The 27,505-nt window shown below is 34.0% G+C and overlaps 3 protein-coding genes across 7 annotated transcripts in view; 1 reads left to right on the top strand and 2 right to left on the bottom strand.

Annotated features, from left to right (window-relative positions):
• Positions 1-1,619: 1,619 nt before the first annotated feature.
• LOC106667245 lies at positions 1,620-22,547 on the bottom strand. 4 transcript variants are annotated; one of them, XM_024225270.1, is made up of 15 exons: positions 22,003-22,547; positions 21,277-21,589; positions 18,472-18,590; positions 17,381-17,524; positions 17,173-17,308; positions 14,714-14,937; positions 14,149-14,286; positions 6,792-7,490; positions 6,613-6,698; positions 6,331-6,535; positions 6,119-6,260; positions 5,109-5,161; positions 4,761-4,889; positions 4,223-4,368; positions 1,620-1,914 (listed from the first exon to the last, which is right to left on the bottom strand). In XM_024225270.1, the coding sequence occupies exons 2-15, from the start codon at positions 21,359-21,361 to the stop codon at positions 1,755-1,757; spliced, it is 2,466 nt and encodes an 821-aa protein (XP_024081038.1). In that variant the 5' UTR covers positions 21,362-21,589; positions 22,003-22,547; the 3' UTR covers positions 1,620-1,754. The 4 variants fall into 4 exon arrangements, with proteins under 4 accessions (XP_024081038.1, XP_014250572.1, XP_014250571.1 ...); XM_014395086.2 differs by lacking the exon at positions 22,003-22,547 and having other exon boundaries at positions 6,792-7,057; positions 7,124-7,490; positions 21,277-21,749; XM_014395085.2 differs by lacking the exon at positions 22,003-22,547 and having other exon boundaries at positions 21,277-21,748.
• LOC106667148 (uncharacterized protein K02A2.6-like) lies at positions 7,768-12,054 on the bottom strand. Its single transcript, XM_024225269.1, has 2 exons — positions 8,737-12,054; positions 7,768-8,209 (listed from the first exon to the last, which is right to left on the bottom strand). Coding segments are annotated over exons 1-2 (3,090 nt in total). The 5' UTR covers positions 11,825-12,054; the 3' UTR covers positions 7,768-8,207.
• A 4,610-nt stretch (positions 22,548-27,157) lies between the features above and the next one.
• Positions 27,158-27,505, top strand: part of LOC106667198 (uncharacterized protein ZK1073.1) — a 77,195-nt gene continuing 76,847 nt past the window's right edge. Inside the window, exon 1 of one of the 2 annotated variants that reach the window (XM_014394988.2) lies at positions 27,158-27,382. In XM_014394988.2, the coding sequence (XP_014250474.2) occupies positions 27,311-27,382 (72 nt within the window). In that variant the 5' untranslated portion in view covers positions 27,158-27,310. The remainder of the gene's footprint in view (positions 27,383-27,505) is intronic. The other variant, XM_014394989.2, reaches the window with a different exon arrangement.

Here is a 27,505-nt window from a genome sequence, read left to right as displayed (position 1 = left end):
AAAATAGTGTAGGTTTGTATTTTCTATTGAATTTCACTGGAATAGTAAATTGATGTGTTTTTAATTATTGTATAATGGTAAAAAAAAAAAAAAAATCAGTGACAATCGGAAAGTGGTCGATCATTTTTTAAGGTGTTAGGCAAGGGTCTGAAGAAGTATGAAAAAAAATATCTCCCACTTAATGACAATCCATTGATAGAAAAAATGTAAATGTCAGCCTACTTAGCTGCTTACAAGTTATTAAATAAAATAGGAGTGTTTTTGCTGAAAATTATGAGCATTACGTTCAACCACAAAACTAAAATCTTCCTACAAAAAATTGCTTTTATTCTCCAAAATGTAGAATGTTTCTGGCCAGGGAAGGTAAAATATATTGGTTTACCGGTAGAGATCTAGTAAGAAAGTACAGATATACTTGAAGAGTACAGGGAAAAAACTGACTGTCATTTTTTTAGTCAAATCAATATTAAAGTCTTGTCTTGTAAAGTCATCTTGTTGCCCGAAAGTAGGATTTGCAAAAAATAAACTACTATGAGGGGGAAAAAACAGTTTGTCAATGTGAAAATGAAAGGTCAAAATTTGCTGTACTGGAAAAAATGTCCCAGTATCTCCAAAGAAGGTGAATGGGCGGGGGTGGTGCAAGTGCAGAGGTGGAGGTGCAAAAGTACACCTTCTCTGTCAGACCCCATGGAGGTGGTGGGATGGGGAGGCGATCTCAGATGTGACTGTTTTCTATTAATACTGTTATTCCTTACAGATTCACATTCCTGGGGTCAATCCCATTTAGCACCCATTTTTGTCTACTAAGGTACCATCTTGAAAGGTTTGGTATAAATTTGAAGAAGTATCCCAATAATCCAATTGCCCTACATGTTTGACATTTCTGGGAGTGTGACTTTTTAAGTTTATTATTAATTAATACTATTGATATTTTTTAAATATTATTTTATTTATTTATTTAATGAAGGAGCAGTTTGGAGTTAAAGGAACTACTTCTTAATTGTCCAAATTTTATAAATTATATATGGAATTACAACAGCGCAACTGTATTCGCCTCTTTTTCTGCCACAAGGAAAGAAATTCGAGGAGTTCGATCTTACTGCTAGGACAGATTCACCGATTCATATTTAATTTGTTGCCATGTGAGGGTGATGTTCCATCATACAGTCAATTATATTTTATCAATTCCTCCAAAGCTGACAATGTACATCAGGATCCCCAGAAAATACAAAACTAGACCGTGCATTTTTGACAGCCCTTGGTGGCATTTTAGCTGAAGTGTACAAGACTGCAGCTAAAATAATGCAAGACAAAAGTTTTAACTTTAATTTGCATTTTATTGATAGCATACCAATGAATGTGCGTAGATTTCACAAACCTACAGCAAAAGAAATAGCTGGAGTTCTCCATTCTTCAGACAGAGAACCTCCAGGTCATCGACACATTGTTGTGCACTATGGTCAAAGCGGTTTAAAGTTAATTTCTGTTTTAAATCCTCACTGTGATCCCATGTTGTACTCTCTGAATTGACCTACTAGTTCTCTTAAAATTGTGCTATAAAGCTATGTAAATATTTCAAAATGAATAATGGATAAAAAAAAAGCCTTTTTATATGAAAATCATTTTTAATTCATTTTTTATTAAATTTTTTGTATATATATAAATTACTGAAAAAATCTGCATTGTCTCGCTATTATTTAACTGATGATTTAAAGTGTAATATACATTTTGATGCTTTTGTTTCTCATATTGCGTTATTTGTCTTTTTTGATGGGGCCGAAGTTAAGAAGTTCTAAATTTCTAACTCTTTGTATTCTCGCTTGATTATATTTTGTTTTTAAATCCAATATTTCTTTTGTGTCCCTTACTTCCATTCTCAAGGGTCTTCTTCTAATAGATTCTTCTCTTAAGTCTCTAAAACAGGCAATTTTTAATTTTTACTTATCTAACAGCATAACAATTATCTAGGTTTTAAACAGTACTAATTAGAACTGGGATGCCCTTGAACTGAATTTATATATGACCATTGCAATTCCTAAAATAATGAGAAATAAAAGGAAACACAAATGTTTAACTTGTAATATTAAAAGAAAGTAGTGATCTAAACTGGAAAAAGGAACCATAGAATAACCAATAAATAGTTATAAATCATAGGGATCATGCGTAAAAACTATTATCTCGATAATATAATTAATATAAGCCTAATTTGAAAGAAAAACCAATCAGTTCCTTTGTCAAGTTTTCAAAGAATATATCGACAATTAATTATTAATATTTTACAAGGTTAACAAATATGAAAATCAACCTACAGGGCTGAAACTGTTAAGTTTCAAACATAGTGAATTGGTGTTTAAAGTTATAAATATTCATGACACAACATTCACAATCTTGTATCTCAAAATATAAGCTTAAAACATAATTATAATAATATAATATAATAATTAAAATACAAGTTAAAAACAAATAAGTACATTTTTTGCCTGTGCATGGGAAGGGTTGGGTTAGGTGATGTTTGGGATGGGTTGGGGTTATTAAAAACTGATTACAATGGAGTAGATCATTCATTATTTGCTAACGATGGTTCAAAAAATAAGAAAAATGCAGAGATTTACATGCTCTATATGACATTCAGGCTATAAAGCCAATAAATGCTTTCAGCTCCAAACTTAGGAATGCCTAATTTGCATAATGGCTCAAGGAAACAAGGCTTAAAGTGGGTTTCTGGACATGAAGGTATAGGAGGAAAAGAACTGGTTGACCAACTAGCATAAAAAGGGGCAGCCATTCCACCCTTGGGGTCAGAATTACTAAGTGCCCCAGAGTGTTTGCTTAAGCTGGAACTGGAAAAATGGCTTGAGAAAGAAAAACTCAACTGGACAAAAACACCCATAATTAGTAAAGATTTATAAATCTCCCAAAAAGGAAGGTGAAGGAATTCCTTACTCTTGGCAGGAAGGGTTTAAGAAAAATTCATGATACCAATTTTGAGCCATAATCATTCGTCAAACTACGTAATTTACCTAGGGTGATGAGCTATTACAGTTCAAAATCTGGATCATTGGAAGACCAATATGTGATTAGAACCATCCTTTTTTGATTATTGGGTTAGCATAAGGGACAGGTTAGGTTTAAATATGGATTAGGTTATGTATCTATGATTCACTGGACATCATGACACTGACTTTTTTAATGTATATAAAAGCCAAATATTACAACTAATGAAACCTTAGGAGATTTATGGATACCTTCTTTATGTCCAAATTTCTATCAAATATCTGCACAGATTTTAAATGGTAAAAAGGTAACATAATGTTGCAATCAAGGATTCTTGACAAATAAACAATGGAATAATAATTGTCAAATTGTTATGAAATAATGTTTATACTATTCCTTACAATTACAAATAGATTAAAATTACAGAAATTACAAGCTCTTGGAGAATTGTTGCTAAGATGGTTTTTGTCCAATGGTGAAAATATATCACTGAAACTTATGTCCAGGCCTCAGGACATTCATTTATATCCATTTCTTTTCATCCTCATGAATAACTTGTAGATGATTTTGTACAAATAATCAAATCTGTCAAGTTTTTTCTCACTGCCTCTCTCCTCAGTCATCACTCAACTATCTGAACAGTCCACTCTCAACTATCCTTATTTAATGAATGGACTCCTTAGGAATTATCTATTGTTCCAGTTACATGTCATTGACATTTGCAATAGGGCATCATATCAATTGCTTAGATTTATATCAAGGATAGAAATTTTTCGGATCATTCCGTAGTGAAACTATTTTTTATTTTATTTATTTTTTTTTTCAATGGACAGAGTTGGAATGGTCACTAAGTTACAATATATATATAGGTTCAAGAATTGGCTTCCACTGTGCTAGATCTTATTTTCCTTTTCCAACTTTTGAATTATATCACTTTCCCTACATAGAAAAATTAACTTTAATGTCTCTTCCTTCACTAATTGGAACATAGTGACATAATAATATCTTTCATATACTTTGCATCAAACAAAACTATTTAATAGCTCTCTCTGATTGCTCTGATTGTCTTATAAACACAGCAAACTACCTGTTTTACTTCAGACAACTAATAATGACAAATTATAGCAAATCACATTTCATTAGTCATCCTTAAAGACATATTTTTCTATACAAATGTATTTTTTTATTATTATCACTTATAAGAGAGCAATATTTTGAAATGACATACTTTTTACATTGTCTCATTTCTTGGACGAAACCTTTTGCGGCGATCAAAAGTGTTTTTCTTTCCAGTCTTTTATCAATAACTAAACATTGCCTCTTTTGTAATTCATCTCTTAACATTTGCTTGTAATGCTCTATTTTGATTTTCAACTGCAAAAGTGTAGTACAAACAATCAATACAAATTATAATGTATCTATTACAAAAGTAGTAAAGGACAACATATTTTCTAACTAGCACGCACAGTAATATGTCATATTGGGCTTTGATCAGGTACGCTGAGCATTTTGATAATTTTAAGATTTAATTTAATTTTAAGCCTTATGAACTATATAAATAGAAATATATTATATGAAAGCCAAAAAAGATAAAAATCTCATTGGTATAACTATTAGACTCATAAAACCAATGACTTATTATAGTTTTGTAGTGTAACAATAGATTATTTGAACAAATGATGAATATTTTATGGCTCAAAGGCCCTTTGTTATATTTTTTCAAATTGTTTACAGTAACATCATTTAAGTTTCTGTGTTATACTTACTTCATCACTGCTCATTTGATATAAATTGTTCAATTTGAGTTTGTGAAGTTCTAATGTTTCCTTGTGCATAATTTGAAATGCTTTGAACTGTCTTACTAATTCGATCTTTTTGTCGAGTTCTTCTTTTCTCTAAAAAGAAACCAAATACAAATAAACAAATGCTGTCACTGATTAAAAAAATTAATTCAACACTTTAAACAGTTTTTAATTTATACATGCAATTTTGAAATATTTGCTAGGGTGCAAACCATAAAAATACATTATTGTGTAAATGTATTTATCAAAATTATATATTTCAAATTTATTTATCAGAGATAAAACTGTAATATACATCAATAGTATATTTACCTTTTCATATATCTGTTTATTGTTCAATTCCCTTTGACGGTATCTCTCTCTGCCTAAAATAGCAACAAAAAACACATCATTATAAATTTTTGTATTGATACCTCAAGCATCGATTAACTATATATTAACCTGACCCATCTTTAACCCTAACCCTACTTACCCTAACCCGCCACTTAAACTACCTTGCTTAACCAATACCTAACCCTAACCCAATAATTTAAAAGGATGGTTCTACTCGAAAATTGGTTAGGGATTTTTTTTCCATTGAAAAAAAGAGGTTAATTTTGCAAATAATTTTGTTAATAAAAATTGTAGGGGTCTCTGGAGGTGCTGAAACGAAATTTCATTTCAGTTTCTTGAAAAAATTACAATCTTGTTTACTTCAAAAATATTTGGTTTTTAGAAATTTTTTGGTTATTGATAAACTGATTGCTTTTGTTATATTTTTATTGCAATATATACACAACATAAAAAATACTGTAAAATTATATATTCACATAGTTGATTTTAGCAAGTAGAAAGGTGAAATGAAAATATTAAAATATGGAAAATTTCAACTCATTTTTTTTGCATAACCAGAGCATATTCACAATAAGTGTCTGATATTTTGTAGTGTAGAATTAAAAAAAAAAAAAATGGCCCAAATCCATAATCCACTGGCCATTCCCTTCATTAAATACCAAAGTACGCTCTTCTGTTCCTCAGTGAAGCATATAATTACAGATTTGAATTGCTACAAAAGTTTAACTTTTAAAACTGAATTTCTAGCTTACAAAAAGATGAGTTTATTTTTTTTATTATACAAATTGGTTACATCTTAGTTAGCAATTTCAATGTTTGTTTTCTTTTTGTCAATATGCACCTAAATGTTATATTTTTTAAAGGCAATTTAAGTACTTTGACATGCTGTTATAGCATGGTAATAAAATAAAGCATTATTATTTCTGAACTTATCAATACAAAATCAAAAGAGATCTGAAATAACAAGGAAAAGTGAGAAATGTTCTGACCCAACTTTTTTCTTTCTTGTGAAATCTGGCACTGTTTATCCTTAATCTTCCAACTGATTTCTCTTGTCTCCCATACGACCCTCTGTGCATTTATCAATTCTTGAGCACGAAACTCTTCTAGTTTGCTTTCTAGTTCTTTTTTCTAAAAAAAAAATATATATATAGTTCTTCAGTCAGAAGTAAGTTGTATTATAATTTGATCTGATATTAACCTCTTTTTCAAATTGTTTCCTCTTTTCGGCGTTTTCCAACATGAGATTCTGCTTGGCAAGAATCGCCTCTTCTCGACTTATCAAACCAGCTAGATGTTTACGCTCGATTTCCAGAATTTCCTCTTCTTCCTGCATTTGTCTGTAGTTTTCAAGAATACTTTCATAGTCAACAAATGACTGTGATGCTGAAATCAACTCATCAAGCCTGGAAAACAAAATCAAGAATATAGACAACATATTTTTTTTTGTTTAAATCTATTTAAATTTGAACAATTGAGATACCTCCGAAGTTGCTCGTTTTTTTCTTTTGCCAATATTTTTGCATCTCTTAAAACGTTTGCATTATTTTGAATAACTGGGGGTTGGTTCTAGGATAAAAAAAAATTAAATTAAATAAACACTTCATATTGGATAAATGATATTTAATTGAATTTATAAAAAAATAAAATAATAAAACTTACCCTGATTATAGGCATTGTTTTAAATTCTATCCTTTTACGTACAGGTTTATATTCCCATGAAACATCCTTAGCTCCTTTTTTATTAATGCAGTTCATTTTATTAACATACGAAATTTTTTTATTTTTCTCAACTTTTCCACTTTTACCAAGTTTTCCAATCTTTGCGTACTTTTCAAGTATTGCATTGCCAGAATATACAGAATTTTTTGAAGGTTTGTCAAAACCATCCCTTGAAGTGGTCGTTAATAAAGGATCTGTTTTAGCATCTGTGCTTTTATCATTATTATCAGTCTCGCTTAATTTAGACATGTTGGATCTCAAGTCATTCCTACCTGTTGAATCGTAATCATAAGGTGGTGGAATATAAGTGTCATATTGATCAGATGACCGATTGAATTGATTCTCAGATAATAGTTCCCTGCTAATTGCATTCTTATCATCCAAAAATTGCATATGGTTCGAATCAAGTACAGTCGAATCAGTTACTGTCGACTGGTATGCAGTTTCAGTTTTGATTGTGTACATCATGCTACTAGTATTATTGAACGTTTTTCTATCAGTCTCAGCACTTTCTGTCAGTTCGCTTCTTTTACTTTCTTTCGTTTTGTTGGTACTCATTCTTTTTTTCCTTCGAGCTTTAGGTAAAGGCTTCACATATAAAGACTTGGGAATTGGCTTAGGTTTCAACGGTTTCCATTTCTAAAAATATAAGTTCAATTCTCAAAAGCATATAAGGATGAACTAATTTAATTTTGATGAGGCTGATGATGTTTTGGATAATAAAAACACTGAGAATAGTAGAAAGGTCTTATTGTGGTGTTATAGCCTGGGATAAGATCCCGAACTTAAATCGGATAAAATCCGTAAAGGTAAAAATTGAAGACACGTGGTAACCGACAACAACTTTATTCCGAAAAAAACCATACAGGTTTCAATAAAAAACTTCCTACCTATCTATTTGTTACAATATACATCTCCCCCTAATAATCAATTTTGTATATAATGTAATCTTTATATCCTCACTTCACTCACTTTCACTCACTCGAGGGAGAATACCGCACTGCTGGTTTTAACTTCTCTCTTGGCCGAAGCAACCTTGGTGTTTTCATCATTAGTTCTGGTAGCCTCTCTGATGATGTTTCTTTATCCTCTGCCTCCTCAGTTTCTTGTTTGGTACTATTCTCCTCTGGGTTGTTGGTTACATCTTCTTCTGCACTTGACGGCCACCTTTCTTCATCTACCCTTTCTTTCTGAACGTCTTGTTGTTCTTTTTCATAATTTCTTGATGACCCTGGCCACAGTTGGTTTGTGTGGCGTTTCCAAATCTTTCCTTCTTCAGTCTTTACTAAAAACGTTTGGTTGCCTAATCTTTTTACAACTACTCCTTTAGTCCATTTAGGTTTTTGTTCTCTGAAATCCTTTGCCCAGATTTGATCTTCCTTATTCAGGATGAGATTTCTCCAACCAGAGTTTTTTATCATTTTTGCCTCATACTTAAATGTACCTTCTGATGAGGGAAGCATTTGAGTAAAAATTGTTCTTGGTTGTTTTTTTAGTAGCATACTTGCAGGTGTCTCCCCTGTTGCATAATGTTCCATATTACGATATTGGAACAGGTAGAGGTCCACTGCAGTCTTCAAACTTATATTTTCTTTACTAGCTAACGTTTTCTGAATACACCGTTTCATGGTTTTTACTGCGGATTCAGCTGCTCCATTTGTCTGAGGGTGAAAAGGAGCTCCACATAAATGGATGATTCCCAGACTGTCTAAAAATGAAGTAAATTCTTTCCCAGTGAAACACTTTGCTCCATCTGTGGTAATTGCTCTTGGCAATCCAAACCTTGCAAATAATTCTTGCAGTTTTTCTATAACAACTGCTGCTGTCATTGACACTACAAAAAAATTCTCAATCCATTTTGATGTTGCATCCATTATCACTAGACAACAGTGGTTGCGGTTGATCGGTCCTAAAAAATCAACATGAAGTCTTGTCCAGGTTGTTGATGGCCATGACCATGGCTGAAGAATGGATTTTGGGGGGTTTTCTCTAAATCTGCAGCAAACTTCACAATCTTTTGATATATTTTCAATGTTGCTATCCATTGAAGGCCACCAGAAATATGAGCGAGCTAGACTCTTCATCTTTGTCGATCCAAAATGATTTGCATGAAGCTCTCGTAGAACTGTTTCTCGAAATTTCTGGGGGATGATCACACGGTAACCCCACATCAGACATCCTTTTTCCACAGTGAGTTCTTTATCTCGACGTATGAATGGTTCGTACTTTATTTCTCTTGGTAATCTATAGCCTTGAACCACACTGTCAACCACTCTTGATAACTCTGGATCGTTTCTTGTCCCTTGTTTTATTTTCTTCCAATCTAATCTAAATGGCACTGTTTCTGCCACAAAATGAAAATAGTTCACTTCATCCAATGGATCTATCGCTGGTTGTTTACCCCAGTCTATACGAGATAGGTAGTCTGCACAGTTGTCTTTTGATTTAACACATTTTATACTATAATTATAATTTGAAATGAGATATGCCCATCGTTGAAGTCGATTTGCCGCATAGACAGGGAGTTTTTTTCTTGCTCCAAAAATGTACATCAGTGGACGGTGATCCGTCACCAACTCAAATTCTTTACAGAACAGATAGTCCTTAAATTTTGTGTATCCAAAAATAATGGCATAAGCCTCTCGTTCGATCGATGGATACTTCTGTTGGGCTGAATTCAGCACTTGCGATGCATAGGCGATTGGCCGTTCCCCTTCAGGTAGTACATGGGACAAAACAGCTCCCACCGCTTTTGCTGAAGCATCCACTGTCAATCTCAATGGAAGCTTTTGATTGAAATGTGTAAGTACTGGGCGAGAGGTCAAAACCTGTTTTATCTTCTTAAAGGCTTGTTCACATTTCTCTGACCAGATCCATCTGTTATTTTGTTTTAGTAAGCTGTACAAAGGATGTAATATTTCAGCTGCTTTAGGTATAAATTTGATATAAAAAGTTACCATTCCTAGAAAAGATTTCAATGTTGTTACATCTTTTGGTCGGGGACTATTTCGGATGGCTTTGACATGCTGATCAGTGGTGTGCAACCCATTTTTATCTATGACATGTCCCAAATAGTTAATCGATGTTTGGGCAAAAACACATTTTGTGGGGTTTGCTCTTAGATTCGCTTTTTCTAATATTGATAATACCAATTTTAGTTTCTGATTGTGCTCCTGCCTTGTCCTACCAGTCACACAAATATCATCAAGCAGGGTGCCCACGCCTTTGATTCCAGTCAATAGTTTATCCATGATTCTCTGAAACACTGCTGGAGCTGTGGAAATCCCAAAGCACAGTCTTTTATATCTCAGCAACCCCATATGTGTGTTAATTGTTGTTATTTGTTTTGATTCTTCATCTAATTCCAATTGTTGATAGGCATTTCTTAGGTTTATTTTCGAAAAGCAAGTAGCTCCTCCAAAATTAGAGCACAGGTGATCAACTCTGGGTAGGGAGTTACCCGTTTCTTCCAAAAATGGATTCACTGTACAGCGGTAATCTCCGCAGACTCTAATGGTCCCATTTGGTTTCAGCACCGGAACTATTGGCGTTCCCCATGGGCTATGGTCTACTGGTTCCAAAATATCTTCTTTCACTAATCGTTTCAGTTCTTCCTCCACTTTGTCCTTCAATGCAATTGGTAAAGTTCTGGCCCTCAAAAAGACTGGTCTCACATTTTCTTTGACTTTCAAAGTGACTTTTTTACCTGAGAAAACGCCTCCTTCTCTGGAAAACACAGAGGGAAATTCTGATAATATCTGCCTAATGTCCTCTGGGGCATCTGGACATATTTTCATCTCGTTATAGAAAATTTGACTAACTCCAGTTTGATTTAGTAGATTCAACCCCTTTCTTCCAATCAGTGGAGGTCCTCCTTTATCTATAATGTAAAATTCCATTTTTCCATTGTATTTAGGACAATTTACTGGTATCAATGTTTTCCCGATGGGTCTGATTGGATGGCCCACATAATCCGTCAATCTAATATCATTTTCTCTAATTGGATATGACTGAAAATGGTTCATGTAATAGTTCTTAGAAATCACATTATAAATTGAACCTGTATCCAGTTCGAAAACATGTTTTTTATTTTCCACCATTAGTTCGATTTGAATAGGCTTAGGCTTATCGTTGTTGTTTTCCATTTGTATTGAAAAAAGTGAATCACTTAGACAAACTTCATCTTCTTTTTCCTCTGGCAGAAATTTATGTTTAGAGACAACTTTCCTTTTGATCTTCCATTTACACATGGAAGCTAAATGGCCCACTTTGCTACAGGAATGACAAGTAGCGTTCTTGAATTTGCAGTCTTTTGCCTGGTGATTTTTCCATCCACAGTGAAAACACTTGGAAGTGGTTTTATTTTTGTTTCCTCCTGGCTGTCTTATATTGTGTATTTCTGCTAATTCTGTCTTAATTGTGTGAGTGGGTTGGTTTACCTGGTAATTTGTGGTTGCTTCTCTTGATGAAGCCAGTTTCAGAGCCTTTGCAAAGTCAAAATCGGGTTTGGACACATCTTCTTCCATTAGGCGGTTTTTTACATTGCTATCCCTGAGGCCCATGATAAAGATGTCTCGTAGGAGGTTGTCTAACTCGGGACCAAAAGCACAATAACTTGCTAACGTTCGTAGCCTGGCTGAAAATACGGTCACGTTTTCGTCCTCTTCCTGCCTGGCCGAATAAAAATCTTGTCTATAACAAAGAATCGCTCGGACAGGTTTAAAATGGTTCGACAGGAGATCTGCAATATTCTTAAAAGTCACGTTCGTCTCTTCAGGATCACTTGGGATGCACAAACTAATCAAAAGATTATACGTACTGTCACCTAATGACGCCAGCAAATAAGCTTTTTTTATGTTTTCATCACTTACGTTATACGTAATAAAAAGGTTTCCCAATCTCTTCAGAAAAAGTGTCCATGATCCGCTTTCATGATTAAACATGACCGGAGGCGGTAGAACTGAAGTGGACATTCTTTTGATGGATTCTTTCTGTTTTTCCTCACTCGTCGCCAGTTTGTTATAGCCTGGGATAAGATCCCGAACTTAAATCGGATAAAATCCGTAAAGGTAAAAATTGAAGACACGTGGTAACCGACAACAACTTTATTTCGAAGAGAAAAAAAAACCATACAGGGTTACAATAAAAACTTCCTACTCTCGATTTATCTTCATATCGATATCTATCTATTTGTTACAATATACAACATGTGGCATACAGAATATTAAAGGAGGTTAAAAACAAAAATGTCAGTGCAAAAGGTAATTAAAAGAAAATTTTGACAAACTCTTACAAAGAAAACTATTAAGAACTTGGAAGGATAAAATTCCTCAGATCAATAGAGGAGCCTTATTAGCCTTATAAATCTAAAATGGAGTGTGGCGTGGGGGCTGGAGTCAAAGACCCAAATTTTGACCTTGTGTAATGAAACCTCCATCCCCACATGATCAATTTTCCAAGCTGAAATCCATACATTAGAACTCTGAAGGGAAGCAGGTCTGGGTTGAACATATCTCAGACTCCTGGCAAAACATAACCAGTCAACCCTGATAATGTTTTGTTAATAACATGTCATGATAACATGACAATGTTATGTTGGAGGATTTGATTAATTAATCAGTTAGGTGGACGTAAAGGGGCTGAATTTCTTCCTAGCAAAACCCCCCTTGGACTAGTTCGGACTATAGTTTAACCTTAGGTCCATATGATCCAACTTTGTAGACAGGAATTGATAAAGGAGAAAGTAAAAAGGTGCATGGATTTATATACTTTTGGACAGTCAGGCTACAAAGGGAAAAATGTGTATACTTTTAGCCAGAAACTAGTCTGGGAATGTTTGAATTATTTAATGGGCCTAGGAGAACACAACACCTTTGGACCAAAATCTCCTGGAGTATTTTCATACAGCCAAGAGACTCTGAAGGATTTGACTCTATCTTCAACTCAGAGCAGATCTGTAATGTCTCCAAATCTTGGGAAAACCAGGTAACTTTTATGTGAGTACTGAGGCACGGGTGATTAAGATTGAATAAGTTGACAGACAAGAAAAAGCAATGCAGACCTCTCCCTCTTTGGACCAGAACCACGACTAGACACAGGAAAGTGTGGAGACCACATCATTATTTTCAAAGTTGAGATACATGTATAGAACTCTGTGTACAAGAAATACTTAAAAAAGGGATTAAAACGTCCACAGATGTATAATCTCAGACAGCCAAGCAGCACTGAAGGTTTTAGACTGTACTCAAAGAAGGTCTGTAATGCCTCCAACTCCTGGGAAAACAAAACTTGGGTAAATTTTATGTGGGTACTGAGGGACATGGGGATTTAACACTGAATAAGCTGAGAGACTAGTAAAACAAGATGGAGACTTCACACTCTTTATACCAGGACCACAACTAGGCACAAAAGAAAGTGTGAAGCCTCACTATTAATTTTCAAAGTTGAGATCCATCCATAAAATTCTTCAGGCCTGGAAATGCTTCAAACCTTGAGTACATCATGTATTGATAAATACATTCATACAGGACAAAACCTTTCATGAAATCACTAGGTGGAAAACAATCAAAGTTTCTCAACATCTCAACCCAGAAAACAAAAATCTACCTCTTTCTTGGCAGGCAGGAATTAACTATACATTAATCAAGAATTAATAAAAGGATTTTACACTAGCCATTGCCTCTATAAACAATTGGAATAAACTGTCAGAAACCTGTCAATTCTGCCATGAAACAGCATACACACTGGAATATGTCCTTTCATCCCATTCCAGCATATGAACAACCTCTCAAGAAAGAGGATACTAACACATTGAGAAATTAGAGAAGAGGAACCTCAAAGGTAATGGAAATAAATAAGGGCCAATTCCACGATTATCTATTAGATTGTAATGGAAGAAAGGAAGACTAAAGTCATTAATGATCAGAAGGAAAACTAATCTTAAGATGAAAATATGAAAAAACTTGTCAGAATTTTAATAAGAGTATATTAAGTCCCAAAAGAATTCTAAACATATTACAATTTCTGGCTATGAATTTAATCAAAAAGATGTCGATTAATTAAGGTTTTTAGTTGAGATGAAAAAAAGTTAATGGCACGAGAGGGATTTGAACACACGAGGTCACTATAGCTCAGGTGGTAGAGCAGCGACGTATCTAGCCGAAGGTCGTGGGTTCGAATCCCTCTCGTGCCATTAACTTTTTTTCATCTCAACTAAAAACCTTAATTAATCGACATGTATTAATTGGTCACGCGGACCACGAAAGTAGTGAATTAATCAAAAAGGTTTTATATTTACCTTTACTGGTATCTCAGGCATTTCGGATTTCGGCAATGCTTTAAAATGCTTAAACTCGCCTCTGTTATAAACCCACTGGTGTTTGTACAATATTGGCGCTTTTTGTAACATTCTGACTTCAGTTTCCCTGAATATTTTCTATAAATAAATATTTAAAAATAATAATTAAATCTTGAAACAAATTTATATTGTTTAAAATTATTTGTGGCTTATTGTTTAGGTTAAAAGAATTACTCCTACATCTAAATATTAATGATTGACTGTATGAAGTTCATTTAGAATCAATTAAGTACGGTGTCCCTTTAATTCCAATATATTTATAAAATTACATGTTATGGAGCTATTGGCATTTTTGGATCCAATACATGGCAATCAAAAATTTTTTATGCTGTTATTAACTAGCTCAGATATGCTGAATTTAAATTGTTCTGAAAGTTCTTAAGCAAACTTATTGTTAATTCAAAATTTAACCAATGTGTAATAAACAATCGTCCTCAATATAATGATCTGATTGGCTAATGTTTAATTTTCTCTTGGGGGAAAAAATGTCATCAATAACAAATACCTGAAAGTATTTATGCGTGAATCCCTGTTCAAAACTAAATCTATCCCTTATGTAATCCAGTGAGTAGAAGACGGCTGCAACTTCGCACATGTCGACTCTGTTATTCCGTTTTTTGAGAAATTTCAACAATGGTAACATAGACTCGGCAGACAATTCACTTAAAAACTCACTCGTTTTATCCGCGTTTTTTTCAGTCACCCTGAATATTAATATGTATAACAACACTGCAAATAAAACAGTCAAGTTAGCTGAACATCAAAGAGCTTAACATTAGACTTATTGTTATTTTTAACAAAAACATCCACCGAAAATGCATGGTGAAACCATGTGCTATACAGAATCTTAAAAGAGTGGAGACAACAGTATTAATATGCCTGAGGATTGGCCATACCCGGTTAACCCTTGGGCACCTTATCAGAAAAAAAGAACAATGTGGTGTCTACTTAGAAAAAAAATTAAACTATAACAGCTCAAAAACCAGCCCAAATTAAAAATGAGCAAGTTTTGTTTTTTATAATGATTTAGAATACATTTAGTTAGTAATATGTCCATGATCTAACAGAAAGCCACCATTAAAATACTAAAATGCCTATAAAAGTGTCTGAAAAAAATGACATTAAAAGATCATTTTGACAGACCCTTTCAGATAAAAAAGCAACTCTTTCCTAAAAAGAGTTAGGAAAAATTAAAAAAACCCTGATACTAACAGAGCAGCTTTATTATGGTAGAAGGATCTAAAATGGAACATAGACTGGAGGCAGGAGTCAAAGATAAAAATTTTGACCTCTAGGCCCCATATTATGAATTTTCCAAATTGACATCCATGCAATATAATTTGTGTACAAGAAATATTTTCAAAATTGGATTAAAAAGTGCACAGGTGTAGATGTAGATGTATTAGCCAGAGAATGTTTTATGTTGTGCACTTTAAGAGCTGTTGTTTCCCCCTTTCTGTGCTTATAGCATCCTAAGGACCTTGATTAGTAGGCCCAGTTTCAGTGGTTGAATTTCTTCTATGTTTACATTGTAGGTTCCAAAACACTTCCTCCTGCGGGCAAGTGTAGCACTATAGTTTGTTAGTAGATCTCCTTCTTTGCAGGATCTGCAAGTGCCGTGTTGGGTTGTAATCTTCTTCAGATGTCCATTTAGTTTGCAATGCTTGGTTTAGAATCCTATTGGGATTCACAGTTTTTCCTGCTTCCTTTAATACATTATGTTACCTTTTTCCTCCTAAAGTTTGTTAGGAGGTTCTTGGATTGTTTGTGTCCAATGAGTTAGTTCCAGTGTTCCCTCATTTTCTTCATACCCTACTGTCTGAGGTGTGCATTAAGAGCGTGGACTCCTATGCCACAGAAGGGCTTGGGTGGGCACTGGTGTACATTCCCTGATTGCAAAGCAGCATTGAAGGATTTAAGCTCCACCTTCAACTCATAGGTGGGGGAATGCCCCAAACATCTTTAACTCCAGGGAAAACGAAACCAGGTAACCTTGGTGTAGTTATCAATGCATGACGGGATTTAAGGCAATGAATAGGCTAACAAACTAGCAAAAGCACTGATACTCTTTGGACCACTGGCACAGCACACCCCAAAGCAAGCTAAAAGCTGAAGTGCACAAATGAATTCATTAGATGAATTTACCAGATGAATTCACCAGGTGCAAAATAATTAAGATTCCTCAACATCTCAACCAGGAAAGCAAAAATCTATGCGATTTATTTAGATGTGATTGTATTTATTAGCAAAAAAAGCATATGTAGGTGAGTCTATTACACAATGTGTGAATGTATTTATAGGTGTGTATGGTTAAGTGTGTCAATCCAGTTAGGTTACTTATTTTGGAAGCTGTCACAGAATTATATTAAAACCATGACAGTTCCCCAACCTTTAATAGGTTTTTTCCTCTACAAGGTCATTGGTGGCTACTGTCTCTTTTTTTTCACTGCAACCTGAAATGCCTATTGTTTATTTTTTTATTTACATACTCAAGAATGGCACTTTGCCATTAATATTGCCATACCGAGGAGGCTAGTTTTTTGGCTAATACTTTGCATTCTGAACATATTCTGATGTTTCTGTTTTTTATGTCATTTGGCAAGTTTCTAAGTTTTCCCATTTTTATTGTGGTAATTAAATAGCCAATGGCCAATTATTTTCCTTAATTCCTGCCTACTGCGAGAAAGGTATAGTTTTGTTTTCCTAATTGAAATACTGAACTTTTTTATTGGTTTGCATCTGGTGATTTCATAAAAGGTTCTAACCTGTATGAATATATTTATCGATGTGAATGATGTAAGGTTATGAACACCCTGCCTTTCAACTCTAAGTTTAGTTTGTGCATATAAACTTTTATATTAGTTGTAATGGTGGGTCCTCAGTGGTATTTCAAATCATCTAAGTCTCAACAAACTTAGACTTGTAAAGTAGATAATATATTGTAAATAAAGTTGTCACCCTTACATGCATCATACATTTTGTCCCTCAGTTCATATTTAGGATGATAAATGTGAAAAACATTAAGCATTTCTTGAAGGCAGCTGTAGTGCTTAATAAATTCAGTAATGGCGTATAAATACATCTCTGAAGCAAACTCAGACTGAAATATTAAAAAATCATAAATTGTCGGATTGTCAAATAAAATTTAACGTTTATGTTAAATAAAACTTACTTTTGGTCTTAATGATGCAGGCAAGTTGGAGATTCTTTGAATTAAGAATTCTTCGTCTTCTATTTCTCGAGTTCGAGTTGGAGAATTGAAAAATAGTGTAGTTATTTCTTTCATTGCATCAAACCATGGTTTGGTCATTGGAACCTGATAATTCAAATATCAATTGTAATAATTGGTTTTTACTTATAAGTTTTTTAAATTGACAACGTTCTTGTAAGGATATAATATAATCTGCAGCTAGGTCGGTTAGTATAATTTTGGTCAACTATTGCTGGTTCAGTCTGTTAGATGGGTTTGTATAAATATTGTACTATTGAAGATGGCGAAATGTTGAAATGCTTATGTGAGATCAAATCAGCATTGATAGGAAGTCCAGGATGGTAAGAAATGGTTCAGGGAAAACTCACGATTCCCTGAGCGCCAAACAGTAGTGGCCTGAGTACTTGAACACATTGGGCCTATAGAAGCGTGTATAGGATTGCCACCAGATGTGAGAATTGTGTTCAAGTACAGCAGCAAATCTTTGTGTTCACTTATTATTCTGCGTTAACTGGTTATGAATGTATTTATCAGTATGAATGTGTGAATAGTAGAAGAGTGTCGATGGAGGCATATTAACCATAACCTATTTGAGTATGTGATATGTAAATAAGAAACAGTGATTTAAGAATGAAGTTGTTCAGGTTAAAACTGTAGGGGGTTGAAATGACTTTGTCGACAGCCTCTGAAGCTTAACTTCATTGATGGTCTGACCATGGATTACCAAAAAGCCATAGTAGGTGAGGCAAGCCTTGAGAAATCATAGGGATTGAGCTTATCTATATCAATCAATAATGATATTTTTAGGATACTTTAAGGGGACCATGTTGGGTGAATGGTTAGGGCATCTGACTTGACTTGGGGAACCCAGCAGAGCCCATGGCTTTTAGTTGATTATAGTATGAAAAATTTATTGTAAAGTGGTTTAACCCTCGTCCATGACACCCAATGGGTAGTTTGACGTTAAGTCCTCAAAGAATTATTTTTCTTATTAGCTAACTTTAAGCAAAAATATACAATAAACATATTCGATTAAATAAATTGAATATTACATCTGGGATCAGCGATTTGTGACTTTTAGTGAGATGTGGAGCTTCACACTTAGTTCTTCGATCTAGAGAAAATTGGGCATTCTTTGTTGATAACTCATTGGCTCTTTCATTCGGTTTATCTAAGAAACAAAAAAAATATTGTGTAAGAAAAAACATTCAACTTGTTTATCAGTCTAATAATAACCTAACAATTTATTTTAGACAGGTTAAGTGTTTAAATGGAATATTTTTACGTGCACAATTTAAATTTGTTGCTGTCCAATTGATGCTCCTATATCCTAATATTAGTAATTGAATGGAATATCGACCCTATTTGTTAAATAAATTTTACCTATAGATCATGCGTTTCTTAGAACCTATTTTGTCACATTTCCCTCATGAGTGAGTTGAGCCAAATTTACAAAGATAATGAACATAATTATTGTGATTTGTATGTAGCCAACATATAGTTTTGCATCTATTTTAAGAAGAAAATGAAAGGTGCCAGGATTTACATACTTTCAGACAGTCAGGCAGCTAACAAAGGCACTAAATTGATATGTTTTTAATTTCCAAAATAGTCTGGGAAATATGAATTACATAATGGCCCCAGGAATATCTCACATGGTTATCTTAAAGTGAGTTCCAGGAGACAATGGGATTTAAAGGGGCAAACAAGGTGACAAATTAGCAAAAACAGGAAATAACCTCACACCTTTTCAACCAGAACTGCAACCAGGCGCAGTGGACAGTGTGGAGCCCACACCATCAATTTTCTGATGGGCTGTACCTTCAACTCCTGGGAAAACAAAACTAGGTTTGATGTGGGTACAAGGGCTGGGGGATTTAAGACAACGAGAAAGCTTAAAAACTAACACAAACAGGAGGCACACCATAAAACATGCTAAAAGTGAAACTGAAGAAACATAGAAAGAATTTATAAACTGGATGAATTCACCAGGTGGAAAGCATTGAAAGTTTCTCAACCAGGAAATCTAAAATCTGCCAATAAAGGTAGTAAATGTGTATGATTTTAGCTCCAAACTAGACTGGGAATGTCTAAATTTCCAAATGGACCTAGGAACACAACACAGTTACCTTAAGGTAGACGTCATGAGTTAAAGTTATTTTAAGCAACAAACAGGCTGACAAACTAGCAAAAATAGAAGCAGCGTTGCACCCTTTGGACCAGAACCACAAAGGCACACCATGAAACATGCTGAAAGCGGAACTGAACAAAGAGAGAAAGAATTGACAAACTAGATGAATTCACCAGGTGGAAAACAATCAAAATTTCTCAACATTTCAACCAGGAAACCTAAAACATGCCAATACATATGTATGCTTTTAGCTCTGAAATTGTCTGGGAATGCCTAAATTACCTAATGGCCCTAAGAAGAACAACAAGGAGAACATCAGTGGCCACAACAGTATAGGCATTGACATGGTGCACATCAACTGTAAGATAAAGGTCTCGGGTTCGAATCCACCGACCCTGCGTTCAGGAGACAGCTTTGTCACCATGGGAACTGCAACTAGGCGCACTGGGTTTTGCTAAAATGCTGGCAAGAAAAAGTCGAGCACAGGACAAAAAACCAGTATCAGGCAATCTAAGAGATTTATAAATCTCTCGAAAAAGGAAGGAAAAGGTACTCTTCTCTCTCAGCAAGCAAGATTTAAAGATTATTGACCACTCTTAGTTACCATGTAAAGAAGACAGGCCAAGCTGCGAAACATGCCAACTCTGCCAGGAGATCAGATCATATCTTTTGTGAATGTGAGACATTAAAGCTACCATAAGACTATTTTCACAACATGTGCATTATATATTTCAGAATAATGAAGCAGCAATTTGCTAGATTATCTAATTTGTAGCTGATACACAGACTCTAATACAAGCAAATGATGAATTGCCCAAGGGTTTTTGTATAAAATTTAAAGGTTAAGCTTAAAAAAGAAAGTATCAAAGTATTAGGGATTTGTCATTTGGTAGTGACTTGTATACAATTCTGCTGCAATAAACACTTCAGTATTTGTAATTAGTAGTAGGGGATGGCACAATATTTTTATTTTCAATCTGTCAGTCAGAATCGAATAACCAGCCATTTCTCTTCATAAAAAATTTACTTCACAAGTTCATAAAATGATGACAGCATTAAGATACATCTAACCTATGTTAATAATGCCCTAGCAGTAAATATTTGACTTTTCTGTGTGTGACATATTATTTTTGGCAATATACATTAGAAGGCTGAAATAATCTAGACATTTAATAACCTCTCAGTGCAATTGAGCAACTACTTTATCAGAGTTGCGACCTTGTCCTACTGTCTACTTATTTGCTAACTGAATATGACAATTAACTATCAAAAATATAATTGTACATTAGGATGAGTCAGTATTCTGGAAAAAATAAAGTATCAAAATAAACGATAAACTTTTTTCCTCCCTGTTTCTTAACCTTGCCCTTTTTTTGACATTTATTTAAATATTATTCACTGTAATAAATTAATTGAATGTTAAAGGGTTAATGGCCTTAGGGTTGGTCATTTAGGATCTAATGGTAATAGGTCAGAAGTTACTATTTGTTGTATTATTGTTTTCATAGGCAAATCTTTTGCTTTAAAAAGTTTACAAATCTCCAGAAAAAAAACTCTGAAGAGAAACTTTAGCATATCTTAACATAGCATTTATTGGAACTCAATACATCAACAGAGAAATTTTTTGTCTATTGTTACACTGACGATGTGACCAAGGATCCAATTATTTTCAATTGATAAAATATGAGAATGTACTTGAAATTATTATTGTTAGAGAGTAACTCACCTTTAGAAAATGAAACCGGAGGAAGCCGGAGAGTTGACTTCATCAAGTCTTTACTGGAAGCTTGCCCTTTCCTAATTTGTGCCATGACCTTCCACTTTCTTTTACATCCAATCAATAAAGCAATTAGAATTTATGTTTTCTCTTCTTAGTAAGTTACGAAATTGTAATAATTTAAGTTCAGTTACCATGGAATCCGTTTAATAGGTTTTTTTTAAAAACATTGATTATAAATAATGCATATGTTTAAAAAAAAGACTCAATCCTTTTCTCTAACTTTTGATCAATGTATCCTGTCATCACCAGCACTTTGAAACTATTATTAAAAATTCACAAGGTTAACAAATATGCAAATTTAATTATAGTGTTATAATAATAGTTTTGATAGTGATCAATAATCAAATCTGCACATGCATGTACATATACACGTACAGAGTTAAGCTGATCACTCCTCACAGTCCAAGCAATTCCAGCTTCAGTAATTAATTATAAACATATAATATTTATGTATATTTAAATTAAATTTATATGTATTTAATAGACCTTATGTAATAAAATACATATAAAATAAAACAGTCCTGCTTCCTGTAAAAATCGGAACAGGGGTCCCAAATCTGTAGTGTAACTGGTATACTCTCTATATGGAACTAACACCTTTCAATTAGGTGGAAACGTCTATCAATTAGGTGTGCTTTGACCCAAAAGTAAGTGTCATTGTGCCAACTTCACCTATCATTAATCAGGAGAGCATGACCCTTCTTCTATGAGTCAGATACTCCATGGGCCACCTATCGACATTGTTTTTATATGTGAGAGCTTCTCTGCCAAGCCGGTCCACCGACGTTGCAACTTTCTTTTAATCATGTTTTTTATTGCATTTTTAGTATCAGGAGGCTAGATCGTGGTGGTTTTAATTCGGGTACCCATTCAATTCATGGTATCATTCCAACCTCCTGACCAAGTACTGACATATGGGATATATCCTCAACAGCATGAATTGTGAGGTATCCTCCTGAGGTCAAAACCTGTAATTTGATCTTTACCAATACTGGATGGGCCAACCCAGCAAGGAAAGGTAGACCAAGATGATCATTAAGGATCAAATTGCAGGTTCATCCAGCAGACCATCTCACTGCAAAATGCAAAATTAATCATAGTATTTTTCTAAGAATCAAAGAGCTGCTGTTATCCGAACATGACAGATAGAATTGTCATTAATGAAACTTCATTTAAGAAAGAAATCTACAATTACAATAAGGCATCGAAAAGAAAAGAATACAATTTTTTATAGAAAACTCTTTCTTAATCCACACTTTGAATGGCTATGTAATACAACACAATAAGTTGTTTAAATACGCCTGTCAAGGGGTTGTAATGATGCAATCGTTTTTAATCTAATCTTAAGTTATTATTAAGATATCAGTTAAAATGTCTTGAAATTGTTTTCAAGAGTGGGCAGGAAACACATCAATGTTGGATGTCTAGAAATATATAAAAATTGTACACAAGGGTCTGCGCGTTTTTTTCACACATCCTAAAAATAATAATCAATTTGTTTTATCTATATCTTGTATTAAATATTAAAGTGTGTTAATTTTATGGGCAATTAATCAACTCGCCCCTGGGGCGTAATTAGATTGATACAAATTACTTCTTTTGATTGTGCAATGTAATTAAACTTGACATAATGGCATTTCATTGAATAATAAAATAAAAAGAACATGTTTTGACTTTGTCCTGTGTTTTACAATTATTGATTTGATGAATTGATTGAACAAAATATTTGCTAACCGGTTTTTCTGAGAGAGTTAATAAATGGGGATATTTTTGTCTGGACTTTCGAATCACATGAGAATAGCTAATGAATAATTTTCACCAGCGGCACAATGCAAATTTCTGCAAAACTGAGTGTTGCACAGTTTCCGTCAATCAGATGTATAGTCAGTAAATAAAATTGACAAATTTAATGATATATTTTGACAGTTTTTCATTAAATTTCAAGCGTGAGTTCATCAAATTTCATCTCACAATGTTCCTTACTCCTTTTTTTTTAATTTTATTTTTAAACAGATAATATACTCATACACATTCCTACTTTTTTTTTTCTTTTCAAGTCTAATTTAAACTTTTTTCAGATCAAATTGAACTTTTCCCAGGCAGAACCTTGTTAACCTTTTCTAAATCATTTTACGCTTCCTCTTTTTCAACTTTTTTTCTATTTCAAATTCAACATATTCAGTCTAATTTAAAAAAATACGCTAACACAAACATTTAAACTAAATTCTTTTCTAAACCAAATGTTACTTATAATTGATAAAATTAAATAATTAGCACATGCATATTTTCTTCACAAAAACACCGAATCATGGATACGCTATTTTATCAATCTAACCCGATCTAACCTAGCCTGTTCCTAACCATAACCTTACCTAGTCTTAACTGTTCCTAACCTTAGCAGTACCTAGCCTAATCTAGCCTAACCATAAAACTAGTTTATTTCATGAATAATCTAGGAATATAGGATTGATGTATGATCTTGTTGAAAAAAAGCCAATTGTTACTGCCAAGCTTTCAGCCTATCTTAAGGTCATGATCAGGGCAAAAATATCTTAAATATGTCTACAAATTGACAGGAGTTTAAAGTTTTAATAGATAGTTTTCCAATCGCTTTGAAGACTCAATCCCAACATTGCCAAGGACTGTAACACTGATTCCGTTGCTCTGATGATGACCTTAAAATAGGTCAAAAGCATGGCAGTACCAATTGACTTTGTTTTTTTCATCAAGACGATACTGAGATCCAGATTATTTGTGAGTAAGAAAGTGGTCGATACATCTAACATTTTAAATAGATTACCAATCCTTGAATCAATTGAATTGATCCTTCTTTTAAGATAAAGTCATTGTTATTCTCTTTTCCAGGTCTTAGCATCCAAGGGTCTTCATGGGTCAGTTGCTTCGCATTCGGAGATAATATGGCAGTTTCTTTCTCGTTGCATAACCTATGATGTCAATGTTGAATATTCCCATCGTAGATGTTTTCTCAGATGCCAGTGACCGCAATATAACCCTATCGTACTATGGCCCCTCTGGAGTTTGTCAACATTTCCTTTTTTGTTGGGCCCCTTCTGAGCTGGAGGAGTCTATGTTTGATCTCATCCCAATTATAGTCTCAAGGCGTGATGGTCTTGCAGCTATTCCTCTGGGACCCAAGTTATTGTCAAATGTGATGTATTCACTGATTATTTTGGATATGACATTTTTATATGGTAATGCTTTTAATGATGCTTGACTGTCTGATCTTATGGCACAAGCATTAATAGAATTCAGTTTGAATAATGAGGCGGACTTATATAATGAGGTTGATTGGTCGTATTTTGGGCTTGGACATAATCCCAGTACCTTCGCTGGTTTTGGATATACATACCATACAATTTATATTTGATTTTTTTCTGATTTCTTCTTCCTATTTGTAGTCTGTTAAAATTTTGTAAGCTGTTGCAAACGATCCTGGGTCATATAGTCAGTTAGCACGTACAGGAATGTCTGATTTTATTAGTTAATGTTGTTTAGACCTTATCTGATTTATTTTCTTCTGGATTCTTCTGTATGAGCTTTTCCTAGCTTTTTGAATATTTCCAGTGGAGGTAGGCTTAATAAAGTTTCTAAGATGGGGTTGTCATTCTTCATGAGATTCATAAATTTGCTAAACATAATTTTTTGGGTGCTTGTGTTGTGCAGTGAACAAAGGATGTCCTAACAGAATCAAATCATTTTATTAAGGATCAACAAAAGCCCACCATTTGTTAAATAAATCACTATCAAACTAGCCGATTTTTATATAGTTACATAAATCACAGCGTTTGTTAGGAGTCATAGGAACTTGTTCAAACACTGCATAGCTTATTTCTGCTGCTATTCTTTGCCCTTGGGCTAATTTTTTATAGCTTGTGTTTGTTGATGTTTAGTCCAAAAGATAAATAATCCATGTAGCATTAGATTAGATTCTTCAATCCTTTAGATCAAATCAAAAGGATTTGGCCTCTTTATGACCTACCAGTATTGGTCTATTGTGCATCTCCATAGTTGTCTCCTTATTAAGCTTAAACCATTTTACCAAAAGCTTTCTTTCAAAAACTCCTGTATCCTTCAGCTGGGCTTTTCCCCTCCCAGTAGAAATCTCAGGCTATGGGCCTCCAAGGGTGATTTTGTTGTTTTACCCAATGTCTTTCAATATCCTGTCAGCAGTCTTAGTTACCAATTAAACTGAGAACTTATTCTTGATCTATTGATTAATGGTTTTTCAGTATCCAATCATCAGCAGCCTTGCTATCCTTTTAGTCCTAACATGTCCTAAGTTTAGTAGTTCTGTATATTCTGGGAAACAGTCCCATTAAACCGAGGGCTTATTTTTAACACATTGTCTGATGGATTCGAGTTATTGGGCAAGTAGATGTGGCACAAAATGGTTCAGGGCCGATAGGTGTCATGATTGAACTTTGGCCAGATTATCGGCTTCCTCTGCCCTGTATCCCTGGTACCCACAAGGGTTATTTTGTCGTTTTACTCAATATATGCAATACAAAACTCTGAATTACTGCCAATCAGGTCAGCCTTTAGTGCAACCTGGAGATCGACTAGACGGTACCCTTTTGTTGGTACTATCCAAGGTTTATATGAATTCTAGTCCTTTAGTTCCATAGATACAAGCTCCTAACCCACACTCTTAAAGACTGTATACCAGATACTATTGACAAGAACTTAGTTTCCCTTTCTACCAGTCTTCTCTGACAAGTTATCAATCCTCGCCGCTAATTTGGGCTGATCCTATGACTGACTTGGAATCCCCAGTATGAGCCAAAAAGACTGAACTGAACCAATGAGACCAATTACTTAAAAAACCAACTAGACAACTGAACCTGGACAATATAATACTTATATGAGATGACAAGATGTTTGTACTTCCTGGCAAGAACAAGTTCGTATCTGTTATTCGAGTCTTTATACCTCAGGAGTCTGCAGTGTCCGGCCAGTAGTCCTACTATCATTCTAGACCCTTTAGTCTCTATATGACATGTCATTAAATTGGGGCTTATTCTTAACCCACTTATCTACATTTTTGGGCAATGTGGTGTCGCAAAAGGTTTTCACCTCTGCCTAATTTGTGCTGGTACCAAAACAACGGTACTTGTCAATGCAAAAAAAATCCGTACTTGAGTACTTGTCTTATTGTACCCAGACAAGAATAATTTTATTGTTATCCCCAATGTCTGACAGACACATAAATAAATTTATTTCAAGACAAATATAATATATTATATGAAGGATAAAATAAAAAATGTGTCGTAATCATTAAAAACCAACATGAAACTCTGTAAAGGTGGTTATTCTTTTTAAATTGTTTTGAAGAAAAAAAATCAAGAGAGGAAAAAGACGTGAACGAAACGTCAAATAAGGAAATATTAATTTCCCGCCACGGTTTCTCTTAAAGAAAAGGAAACTAACACTAAAGAAACGCCATTCTCATTGTAACAGTTTGCAATGTCTTCTGCAGCTTGTAGGATTTAAAAAAATAAATTTTCTTAAAAATAATTAATTAACAAAGGCGACGGTAAATGTCTCAAAAGGATGTATAATTGACTATATGACTTTGTTTTAAAGTTTTACATCAAATTTCTTAATAGAAAAGTAGTTTTGTTGTTTATTATTGTTAATTTTATATTGGAATCGATCTAAGGATTAGAATAGATTATATAGATAATTAATTTTGATGGTTTTTTGAATCAAAAACGCGGTAGGGAGCCGAGAGCCTGGATTGTCTATTCATTTGATGGTTGTTGATGAGAGGAGAGCTTGGAGGGAAAGTAGGAGGAGGCGGAGTGATTTATATTTGCCTGTTGGATGTTGCTCAGTCCGTGCCCGACAGTCTACTCTCGCTCACAGCCCAGGGCATACCATCGCCACTCTTGAACACAAAACTTTTTCTTTTCTTTTTTTTTTTAATCACGCCAAGTTTTTTTTTTCTTTTAACTTCGACATGTCGAAACCAACACCAAGATCTTTGGAGGAGAGAAGGAGGAGCAGTATCAGTTTCCCCCAAGAGAAAAAGGTAAGAGGATTAAAAATTTTATATTAAATATTACGAAAATTTTTCACTTTTCTCCCTTTGTATTTAATTAAATTAATTAATTTTTTTAATAATTCGCGATGAAAACTTTCGCCTCATTAAAAA

This window comes from Cimex lectularius, unplaced genomic scaffold (assembly GCF_000648675.2).
Source record: "Cimex lectularius strain Harlan isolate CLEC.00 unplaced genomic scaffold, Clec_2.1 scaffold27, whole genome shotgun sequence".
Taxonomy (NCBI): Eukaryota; Metazoa; Arthropoda; class Insecta; order Hemiptera; family Cimicidae; genus Cimex; species Cimex lectularius.
Note: the sequence above shows the minus strand (reverse complement) of the source record. Positions and strands in the feature narration are given on the sequence as shown.

What these genes read in the sequence shown, in the direction of transcription:
- LOC106667148 (XM_024225269.1), bottom strand. Translation starts at nt 11,824, where the DNA reads ATGTCCACTTCAGTTCTACCGCCTCCGGTCATGTTTAATCATGAAAGC.
- LOC106667245 (XM_024225270.1), bottom strand. Translation starts at nt 21,361, where the DNA reads ATGGCACAAATTAGGAAAGGGCAAGCTTCCAGTAAAGACTTGATGAAG. An exon ending in CTGCATCATTAAGACCAAAA is followed by an intron (nt 17,309 to 17,380) that starts GTAAGTTTTATT and finishes TTAATATTTCAG; the next exon opens with TCTGAGTTTGCTTCAGAGAT. An exon ending in GGACAAAATGTATGATGCAT is followed by an intron (nt 14,938 to 17,172) that starts GTAAGGGTGACA and finishes TTTTATTTGCAG; the next exon opens with TGTTGTTATACATATTAATA.